This window comes from Daktulosphaira vitifoliae, unplaced genomic scaffold (genome assembly GCF_025091365.1).
Source record: "Daktulosphaira vitifoliae isolate Bord-2020 unplaced genomic scaffold, ASM2509136v1 Scaffold_255, whole genome shotgun sequence".
Lineage (NCBI taxonomy): Eukaryota > Metazoa > Arthropoda > Insecta > Hemiptera > Phylloxeridae > Daktulosphaira > Daktulosphaira vitifoliae.
This window is the reverse complement of record NW_026099821.1, coordinates 1-12224: the sequence shown is the minus strand read 5'-3', so window position 1 is coordinate 12224 and position 12224 is coordinate 1. Positions and strand designations below refer to the sequence as shown.

Below are 12224 nucleotides of genomic sequence, written 5' to 3'. Positions count from 1 at the left end.
ATTTTTCTCTTATTAAGATTTTATTTCAAGACTCATTTCACTAATAAGGTTGGATAAAATTTGTAATTAATTAAAAAAAAATCAATTTTTATTTTAAAAATTTTATAAAAAATGAATAATTTAATAAAATTTTAGTATATTCTAACATATTATAAATGTTTTTTAATGCAGTAAAATAAAATTCAAATAGTAGTAGAATTACTTTATCTTAAGTTTAGCTTTAAATTGAAAAGAAAAAATTTCCTTTAAGAATGTATGTATGCATAAATTATTATAATTTACCAACTAAATACTAGTTTAGGAAAAAAGTAACACATGCCCTTTATTATTAGAATTGGTTCTTTTATTAAATTTGTAAATTTCCATAGCAGAAGAAATGAAAAATTCAGAAATAACTGATGCATTAATTTATTATATTTGCAAGGATAATGTACCATTGCCCACTGTTGAAGGAAGTGGATTTAGACATTTTTTTTACAAGTGTATTCTCCCCTTTACACCNTAGTTTAGGAAAAAAGTAACACATGCCCTTTAATGAATAATCATTTATTTAATTAATACTATAAAAAATAAATAGGATTTAAAATATGACTATTTAAAGTGTTTTCAAATAACTTGAAGAAAAACAATAGTTTTACACTAACATCAGATATTTGAACCGATTTTCAAATGAAAAGTTATATTGGTATTCCTGCACACTTTTTAGAAGGCACTAAATTTATATGTGGTATTATTTCAAATTACTTATTATGATCTAATTATTTATTTTTACGTATTTATTAATTAAAATGTATACATTTTTAAACATTAGGTGTACATAAGTTAAGTAGGTCTCATACATCTGAAAATATTAGTGAGGCATTTGAAATTATTATGACTTAATGGGAAATTAGTCAACACCAAATTATTGCTATTTTAACTGATAATGGTAATGTCTATTTATTACATTTGTGTACTACATTCTCATTAAATTTAAAATGTTCTTTTTTAACTGAAAAAAAAAACAGCTAGTGATATATTTGGCATATATAAAACAATCCCATGTTTTGCTCATACTATAAACCTTATAGCTAATAACGCATTAGAGAATTGTATTAATTTAAATCAGTTGAATGACAAAATTAGAAATATTCTAAAATTTATAAAAAATAGTGTTAATGCTAATCATGAATTAAGAAGTATCCAAAAAAATTATGGTAAATATAATATTTAATGTTTATTATGTTTTAAAATATGGTATTTCAGGTTTTACCAGAAAGAAAAGTTTTAAAATTAATATTGGACATCAAGACTCGTTGGAATAGTCTATATTATATGATGGATTGATTTTTACATTTGTATCGTGTTGTTTATACTATTATATTAGAAAGGCCAAATGAACCTTATTTAATAATAACTAGAGAAATATTGATTGTCAAAGAAGTTAAAAATTTGATGCAACCACTTAAGGACTTGAAAAAAAAAATCTCTGGTAAAAAATATACCATAATTATTACAATTTTACATTGATTAATTGTATCAATAGTGTGGCAAATAATTGTCAAACTACATCTTTAATTGGTATTGAATTAAAAAAGTATATATTATTTGAACTTGACAAGCGTTTAAAGAATCTAGAAATATTCAATGACTTTCCTCTAGCTACATTAAGTCAAAAACATGAAGTTCTTATACCCAAAATTATATTACATTGCTCGTCAAAAATTTAGTATTGTCACAACCTCTGTTCCATCAGAACGCTTTTTTTTTTAAAAAACTGGTCAAACAATATCTAAAGCAAGAAACAGATTGACGGTAAAACATTTATTTAAGCCTGTCTTCATAAGTTCTTTAAGTGAAGCAGATTGGTTTTCAAAAGTCTTATAATATTATAAAAAAAATTTATAAATGGTTATATTTTTATTTTATAAAAAGTATTAAATATTTATTATTTTAATTTATTTTTTCAAATAATTTGTCTACTTATTTTTGTTTACATATTACTTTTTTTTAATTTAAATAATTCTATTTTAATTATTTGAAATTAAATTATAAAGTACAAGTCATATAAGGCTCCAATAATAGATTAAATAAATTTAAGTTATGAGGTTATATAAAAAAAATTAAACCTTTTGTAGCATGTTAAATTCGGGAAATAGAATATATAAACTTATCATTATTTTTAATTCATTTATTTAAGAATAAATGTCAATTTCATATCAAAATGAGTGATGCCCAGTGNATCAATTTCAAATCAAAATGAGTGATGCCCAGTGTTGTGGACTGTATGTCATTTTTCTAGTTGAACAGATTTTTGGGGTTTTATTATTTTTAAATTTTAAGTAACTCTATGAACGTTAATATATCAATTTTTATTCGTTTAAATTACAACTCCATGCTAAGAAATCACGTCGCCGACTGACTTAATTAAAAGTGGTGGTCAACGACCGTCCACGTACATGTTGATAACTATAGTCGGACCTAACATAGCGGGCGCCTTAAAACACTGTTTTAAATTAATGATTATTAAATAAATCAAATGAACAAAACAAAAAAATAAAATAAAATACTACAAATAAACCAAAGGAATAAGACTTATCAAATAGATTTAACAATTAGTATTCGACAATAATTATTTAAAAAACACACATTGGGACTCTCATAATTTATCTACACAAAATAAATATAAATAAATTAACAAATAAATAATCAAAAAATATTTAATTTTAACTATATGAATCATTGAAGCAATTTAACTCATTGTTTGGTTGTCCTCAAAAGGTAACGGACATAATTTTCTTACCGCTCTATTGCTTTCACCGTTTGTAGTCTTAATTGTCGCAGAATGTATAACATCATCTTTACCATACTGTACCGCTAGTACGCGACCCAACTTCCTATTCAATGACGCTACATTTTAATCGCGTAACAAAACTATAGTGCCAACGTTAATATTAGGACCCTTGGCAGTGAACCACTTCACCCGTTCCTGTAATTGAGCTAAATATCCGTGTCTCCATCTTTTCCACAACATTTGGGAAAAATGTCGCACAACTCAACCCAACCATCGATCCAACCGATTGGTTTTAACACCGGTTTCGTCCTCTTCTGACACAGACATAAGCGACTCTCCAATTAAAAAATGTGATGGTGTAAGGAATAGTGGATCAAATGGATCCGGGGAAAGAGTAGTCAATGGTCGAGAATTTAAGCAAGCTTCTGCCCTTATTAAAATAGTATTTAATTCCTCGTATGTTCAAAATGCCTCCCCTAACACCTTAAAAATTATAGTTTTCATTGACTTCACAAACCCCCAAAATGAGGCGAGCGCGCAGGAATTAATCGCCATTCCACGCCTTTTTCCGCAACATTCTTAATCAGCTGATTTTCGTACTCTTCAGATTGAAATAAATCGTAAACTTCTTTTAAATATTTATTAGCTCCTACGAAATTTGTAGCATTATCGCTGTATAAGATTTTTGCAATCCCTCGTCTATTAAAAAATCTATCTAATGCATTTAAAAATGACTTCGTGCTCAAGTCAGACACTAATTCAATATGAACTGCTTTTGTTGAAAAACAAATAAATATACAAGCGTAACATTTTAATATACATGTCCTTTTTCTAAGACTGTCCTTTATCATCAGCGGTCCGGCAAAATCACAACCACTTATTAAAAAGGCTCTTCCCTGTTTAAAACGACTACTAGGTAGATGGCCCATAATGCGTTGTACTACAACCGGTCTATATCGGAAACATTTAATACAATGATGCAATACGCCTTTTGCTGTCCTACGTGCGTTCAATGGCTAATAATTTAATCTAACAGCAGATAACATCGCCTGCGGGCCGCCGTTCATTAAACGTTCATGTTCGCGTAGAAATAATAAACGCGTGTATTTAGACTTATCACCAAGTAACACTATAGGATGACGTTGACATTCATCAATAGACAATGCATTTTTCAGTCTACCACCAACTCTAATTAAATGTTTATCGTCTAAAAACGGTCTCAATCGTAACAATTTACTTTTCTTTGACACCTCTTTACCGTTTATCAAACAACTAATTTCTTTGGCAAAATAATTATTTTGCACAATACGTATTAAATTAATATTTGTCCTATTTAAATCATCTGCATTTATAACACTTGTTTTAAACAATGTTTTATGTACTTTAATATCTATAAATCTTAAACAATAAGTCATAATACGTAAAATTTTATTTAAAGATGAAAATTTGTCTAACAAATTAGCTTCTTCTATTACATTACCAATAAATTTAGTTGTACTTTTTCTTTCCAACATATTGATTGAAATTTCTAATACTCCATTATTTTGACTTGGTCATTCCGTTTTATCCCTACTCAACCAAGACGGTCCTTGCCACCATAACTGCATCTCATTCATCAACTTCGCTTCACATCCTCTAGAAAGCAAGTCGGCTGGATTATCCTGAGACCGTACATAAGCCCATTCTGATGGACAAGATAAATTCTGAATTTCACCAACTCAGTGAGCAACGAATGTCTTCCGATTTATGGATGGAGATGATCTCCGCGCCAAAACTATATTTGAATCCGTCCAAAGGTACTTTTTTATAATATTTAATTTTAACTTTTCCATTACGTTATAAGATAACCGTGCGAGTAATAACGCTGCGCATAGTTCTAATCTGGATATAGAAATTAATTTTAATGGAGCTACAAATAAGCCTTAAACTATGTTTACCATCTTTATCGGTGCGTCGTAATTATATACATTCACCATATGTCTTTTCTGATGCGTCCGAAAAACCGTGTATTTCTATTGACGAAATATCTTTTTCACACGTTATTTTTCGCGACACTTTTATATTATTTAAAGTTAACAAGCTCTCGCGATAATTTAACCAGTTTTCACTTATATTATCAGTTAATACTTCATCCCACGCTAATTTTATGTTCCATAAACTTTGAATGAAGAGTTTGGCTCTTATTATTACAGGTCCTAAAAGACCAAGCGGATCATAAATCCTGGCTACCTCAGATAATATTTTCCTTTTAGTTTAATCAATTGCCGGGTAAATATTTAAATTTATTTTAAATATAAACATATCATTAGCGGGGTCCCACGTTAGACCAAGTATTTTTGTTATCGTTGATTCAAATGCACGTTCGTTATTTTTATTTTCAACCGTGTCGTCTACAACTGTGTTTTTATTAAATAACCACTTACACAGCGATNTAGATAACCACTTACACAGCGACATACCGGCTCGTTGAAATATACAGATAAGATCGTCGCGTAACTGAACAGCTGATTCGATAGTGTCTGTGCCTCCTAAATAGTCGTCCATGTAAAAATTATTTTTTATTTCAGAACAAGTACGTAAACAAGCAGTTGCTAAAAACGACGAAGGACTCATACCATATGTGACTGTTGTTAATTTATAAGTTCCTATGGGCATTGTTGGATTTTCTCTCCATAATATTCTTTGGTAATCACAATGTTAAGGAACTAAATTAATTTGTCGATACATTTTTTTTATATCTGCAGATAAAGCAACTCTATGTTTTCTAAAACGTATATTAAAATAAAAATCATATCGTCTTGTAAGACGAGACCTTTTAATAGTACGTTATTCAGTGACTTACCAGATGACATTTTACACGACGCATCGAATACCACACGAAGTCGTGTTGTTGTGCTATTATAATTATATACAGCGTGGTGCGGTAAGTAACATATTTGTTCCCCAACTATGGGTTTCTTTTCACTAATTTTCTGCATTAACCCAATATTTCGTATTCTTTCATAAATTTACTATATTCCTATTTTAACTTTTCGTCTTTTTGCAACTTTCTTTCCATATTAAAAAATCTCCTTTTTTGCTATCTCGTATGATTCGCCTAATTTATAATTTTCCCCTTCTTTAAAAGGTAAATAAACCATAAATCTACCGACATCGTCTCGCTTAACCGTATTTTCGAAAATCTCTTTACAATTTTTATCTTCTAACGTTAGAGGCGCGGCTGTTCCTACTTCTTCCAAACATCAAAATTTAGATAACATATTGTCTAATTGATTTTCGTGATCAATCACTGCCGAATAACTAATAGAATGATACGCTTGACTACAGCCCGGATTTACTACTCCTGCAATTACCCAACCAAACTGCGTTTGTTGAAATATTGATCCGTCCTCGGACGGTTTAATTTTACCTGCGCATAAAACATAAAAAAAGTGACCTGCTCCGAGTAATAAGTCTATTTTTTGCGGTAGTGTGAAAGACGGATCCGCTAATTGAATACCTTCCGGAATAAAACATTTACTTTTTATATTATTCGACGGAATAAATCCTGTTATCTTAGGAACAACCAAACATCGTACTTCTATTTTGAATAAACTAATGCGCGATGTAATTACTACTGTAATCGCTGAAGTAGTATTTTTTTTAGTACCTCCTATGCCAATGACACTGTGGTGTACTCGCGAGTTACGCAACCTTAATAATTGTACCATATATTCACTTATAAAGTTACACTGTGAACGAGAATCCAGCAAAATTCTACATCTTTCTTTTCCATCTTTAACCTTACCTAAATAAACTTCTACTGTTGACAACAACACTTGTTCGTGTAATTGAGCACCTGCAATAGCGCTCGTTGATACGTTATCTGAGACTACTGAATTATCGTTTGGAGTATTATTATCTACTTTTATTTCTTGATTTAGAGTTGTATTTAAATACAACNTACTTTTATTTCTTGATTTAGAGTTGTATTTAAATGCAACAATACATTGTGTGGTTTTGAACACTTTAAACAATAACGCTTCTAATACTTTTACACTATTTTCCAAAAATGCAATAAATTCGCATACGCGTGCTATTCTATCTTGGGGTGATTCTACTTCCCATCTACTTAGCGTATTTCTATCAAGCTTAGTACAAATTAAATGCATTAACATCGGCCCCCATTCTTCAGGTTTTTTTTCTAACATTTTTAATACACTAATACGACAGACTAAAGAATCCAAAAATTCTCTTATTTTAACCGCAGACTCTTGATACACCATTCCTAGCTCAAAAATGGCTTTCACGTGAGTTTGAATTATTAACTTATTATTGTTATATCTCTATTTTAACATTATCCACGCGATATCATAATTATTCGCTGTTGTTTCTAAACTTTTAATAATATTTGCTGCCTCTCCTGAGGCAAATAGCAAAATTTCTGAATATCCGATAGATCCGCATTAACATGTTTAAGTTTAGAAAATAAATCATAAAAAGGTTTCCATTCACTGTATTCGATAGTAAATACTGGAATACTTATAGGAGCTAATTTAACGTGATAAATACATTTATTTGTTTGACCACAAGAACTTTGCTGACAACTATATTGATTTTCTTTAATATCTTTATTTTCGACCGTTGACGAACTTACTCTACCGATTAATTTATTTGATTTGGCTAATGTTTTAAAAAATAATTCTTCACATTCCTCTATATATATATTTTGTTCCTCCATGTTTACCTCTTCTTCGAGCTCTATAGCTCCTTGAATAACTTCGAACTCTGACCAAACAGCTTCTATTTTTTCTATCCGAAATGGTATTTGCTCTATTGAGACTTTTCCGCTACTCAAATATTTTTCGAATTTTACTAAAGATGTTTTTAATTGTCCTCTGTGCTGCGCAAGATTAATGCTCGTTTCCCCCATATCGAAGGTAAGTGAGAACGCGCTGTGAAATTTAATACTATTAACAGCTGATATTAAGCAATGTAACTTCTACTCTGTTATTATAATGAACTATAGTATCCTATCCCCACATACGAGGTGTTATAATAACCTTTTAAACGCCCCTATAAATATATATACTTTCCGCGTAGAGTATACGCGCCGATTTATTATTATTCTCACCTGATAAACATAACTAATAACCGGGTAAAAATCTACATAAAAAAAGACCTTACAATAATATTGAAAAACTTACAATATATTCTTTTAGGAAATTTTCGAATAAATTTATTAATAAAAGGAATATATTTTAATTTTTCTACCTTTCGACTGGCTTTTTGAATATTATCCATTTTCTTGAAAGGGTAAACTTTTGGTAATCCAAATGACACGTTGCACTATTTTACGTATTTATTATTTTCGCATTTAAAATTTAAATTTTTCGTTAATTATTAACCAAAAATCCGTATCCGAAAGACCATGTTGTGGACTGTATGTCATTTTTCTGGTTGAACAGATTTTTGGGGTTTTATTATTTTTAAATTTTAAGTAACACTATGAACGTTAATAATTTTTAACCGTTTAAATTACTACTCTATGCTAAGAAGGCACGTCGCCGACTGACTTAATTAAAAGTGGTGGTCAACGACCGTTCAGGTACATGTTGATAACTATAGTCGGACCTAACATCCAGACTTAAAAATCCTATAAAAATTGCACATTGTAAGTGCGTTTTAAATAGGTAAACAATTTTTTATTATTGTTTAAATTACTATTATTAAAAAAAAATGATTTCGAATTTTACTATCCAACATGTAATAATGGTGTTTGTGATACTGGATTAAAATAGTTTTACTTTAAATATTGATATTTTTGTTAGCAATACTGATATCTTAATATCAAATCGAGCTCTATAAATCTTATTTGATAAGCTATAAACCAAATATTAATACTATTTAATATCGATATTGTGTCAATTTTTGCCATCCCTATATGTAGTGAAGATAGGTGTTTACTGATGAACATTATACCTGTTCTTTAGACTGTAAGTCATGTATTTTATCTTTTAATATCTTTATTTCAGACATTTTACTTGCAGTTTCATACTTAAAAAATAAATAAATACTATTAAGAAATACAGCTACATGATTTTTAATTATACTTATATATAAGGTTTAATTTTTAATAATTTACCTGTAAGTTAATATTTTCTTCATCCAGTTTTAAATTTTTTGAATCTAAGCTTTTTATTATATTTTGATAAATTTTTTCTTTTTCATCCAATTCGGATTCATTTGTTGAAAGCACATTTTTAAGATAGTTGTTCGAATCATTTAATTCAGTGATCTAAAGTTTATGTAAAATAATTAGTGCAAGAAGATATAAATAACAATTTTCTGTATACCTCATTATTTTTATTTTCTATTGTTAATATATAATATATTGAATATATTAGTAAAAAAATATTTATATATAAATTATACGTATTTTAAAAAAACGTTATTTAGTATTAATAAAAATATTTGATATTGTATACAATAGATAATAATCAATTAAAATATTTTAGTATTAACTTTATATATATGTCAATCAATTATTAAAATATGAAGCATAGATAAAAAATACCTTCAATTTAAAAACTTGATTATCTTTTTCAGCCTGAGTCTTTTGATCTAATAGAACGTCTTCTGCACTTTTTAATTGTTGTTTAAAGTGTCCAATAGCTGAATTCTGGCTTTCTAATTGTTTCTAAAGTTTATAAATTAAATTGAAACTAACATATCAACTGGTATCAAGGTCAACTTAAAAGCCTTTTAAAGAAAACTTATTTAAAATGAAAAAAATGAAAATATTTAGAAACATACCTTTATTAAGATGTTTAACTCAACTATTATTTGAAAAATGAATTATATGAATTTTAGACTTTATATACTAATCTTAAATTCGTAATATACAGAATAAAAGACGAGCAGCTTTAGACAGTCATATTTAAATGTTCTGAGATTATTTAAATATTATATGAATATTTAAATTAAAAATACCATTAAAACACTGTTCTTATTTTCACAAGATATTAATTCATCATTTTTTTTTCTGCGATCTTCTTCTAATTTTACATTAACATCAATAGTTGCACTTAACTTTTGTTCTAAAATTTTATATTTATTCATAACATCTCTTAGTTGTTGATTCAATTTCTAAAATAATAAAATAATTTTCTTAAAAACATTTTTGAATGGTCGATAACAATTTTAAGACAAATATTCATTAAATTCTAATTATTTTAACATATAAAGTGAGTATATAGTTAGGGATGGCAACGATATTTTTGTTAGCAATACTGATATCTTAATATCAAACCGAGTTCTATAAATCTTATTTCATAAGCTATAAACCAAATATTAATACTATTTAATATCGATATTGTGTCAATTTTTGCCATCCCTATATGTAGTGAAGATAGGTGTTTACTGATGAACATTATACCTGTTCTTTAGACTGAAAGTCATGTATTTTATCTTTTAATATCTTTATTTCAGACATTTTACTTGCAGTTTCAAGCTTAAAAAATAAATAAATACTATTAAGAAATACAGCTACATGATTTTTAATTATACTTATATATAAGGTTTAATTTTTAATAATTTACCTGTAAGTTAATATTTTCTTCATCGAGTTTTACAATTTTTGAATCTAAGCTTTTTATTTTATTTTGATAAGTGTTTTCTTTTTCATCCAATTCGGATGCTTTTGTTGAAAGCACATTTTTAAGATAGTTGTTCGAATCATTTAATTCAGTGATCTAAAGTTTATGTAAAATAATTAGTGCAAGAAGATACAAATAACAATTTTCTGTATACCTCATTATTTTNACAAATAACAATTTTCTGTATACCTCATTATTTTTATCTTCTATTGTTAATATATAATATGTTGAATATATTAGTAAAAAAATATTTATATATAAATTATACTATAAATATACATAATATATAAATTGTAATACAGTTTATTTAAGAATAATTTAAAAAATATTAATATTCAATTATTGTAAAACATATTATTTATTTTAAAAAAATACTAACTTCTAGTTGCTTCTTTTGTTTTGTAAAACATATTATTTATTTTTAAAAAATACTAACTTCTAGTTGCTTCTTTTGTTGGCTAGATTGGTTTTCCTGTATTGTATTGGTTAGTGTTTCAATGTAATTTTGATTAAATATTTCATTTTTAACTAATCTATCTATTCTATTTTCTAAAATTTTTTGGTCTTCTCTCAGAGTTTTAATTTGATTTTCTTTAAATTTAGTATCTATTTCCATTTCTTTTACTAAAGCATTTTTTTTTTCTAGCTCCTTTTTAGTAAGGGTTAAACATAATTTCAAGTCATCCTGAAAATATAATAAGTATAAATATAATTTTTATTATTAAAAAAAATTTAATTCATATATTTATTGTTGTGTACATATTAGTGTATTATATCATCTAATATTTTTAATTGAGACATTTTACTAGAAGTTTCAAGCTTAACAAAAAATAAATACTATTAAGAAATACGGCTACATGATTTTAAATTACACCTTTATTATAAGANGCTACATGATTTTTAATTACACCTTTAATATAAGGTTTAATTTTAAATAATTTACCAGTAAGTTATATTTTCTTTTTGTAACATAGGGTAGTGTAGTTATTAGCTGAGGAAGTATTGAAATATGTCGATTTTAGTATAATATAAGCTTTACAATAGTAGTAAGCAATTTTGGAACTCTTAAGCAATATAATAATTCCATATAAATGGGAAATGCAGGGTATGCAAATTAATAATGGTGGGAAAAAGATTATAAAAGGGAAACGTGAAAATTATTGGGGGACGGGGGCTGGACGAGACTGGACGTTTTGTCGAAGAAACGTCGAGTTACATGTCAAGAAGTTGGACGCGAGTGTCTTTGTGCGATTTAATTTTGTTTTGTGTTACATTTTGATATTACCTTTTTGACTTTGAGTTTAATACGTTTCTTAAATAAAATAGCTATATAAAAACCTGGACTTAGCGCAAATATTTTATATTCGCCGTGCTCTTAGAATTGTGTGTGTGTGTGCGGCTAGAGTTAAGGTTGGACTACTGGTCTTTTAGTCATTTTTAATAATAAGTGTACAAGCTGGCTACTTTTTGGGCATAATCGTCCTTTATTGGGTATAGTAAAAAAGTAGTTGTGCTGGTGGCTGACAAGGAGCCACTCTTCAGTCTAATACTTTTGAGCTAAACTGTGCTGACGGGCCTAAACTCTACGCCTTTGGTAGTTCACTAATTTGAGTGATTGGGTCTGATCAGTTTATCCAACGGGAGGACACGAGAAGAGCTTGAAAGACGATTTCGTCGTTGATATATACAGGGTGGCCCACCACTCACTGACAACTTAAATAACTTTTAATCCTGTTAATATTTTTAGTTGATTTTTTTTTTAAGTAATAGTTAGACGTTAGGTCTATAGCTATATCTCAGTAATTAATTTTTTT

At 27.9% G+C, this 12224-nt stretch overlaps 2 protein-coding genes across 2 annotated transcripts; both read right to left on the bottom strand.

Annotated features, from left to right (window-relative positions):
- Nucleotides 1-3789: 3789 nt before the first annotated feature.
- LOC126909311 (uncharacterized) lies at nt 3790-4287 on the bottom strand. The gene has a single exon (XM_050691727.1). The coding sequence runs from the start codon at nt 4285-4287 to the stop codon at nt 3790-3792; it is 498 nt and encodes a 165-aa protein (XP_050547684.1).
- Nucleotides 4288-8623: 4336 nt separating this feature from the next.
- Nucleotides 8624-11095, bottom strand: LOC126909310 (uncharacterized; the record flags this gene model as incomplete). The annotated part of the gene is made up of 8 exons (XM_050691726.1): nt 8624-8635; nt 8735-8809; nt 8898-9050; nt 9330-9452; nt 9746-9901; nt 10191-10265; nt 10354-10506; nt 10847-11095. Coding segments are annotated over 8 exons (996 nt in total), but the record flags the coding sequence as incomplete, so codon positions are not given.
- Between the last annotated feature and the right edge of the window lie 1129 nt (nt 11096-12224).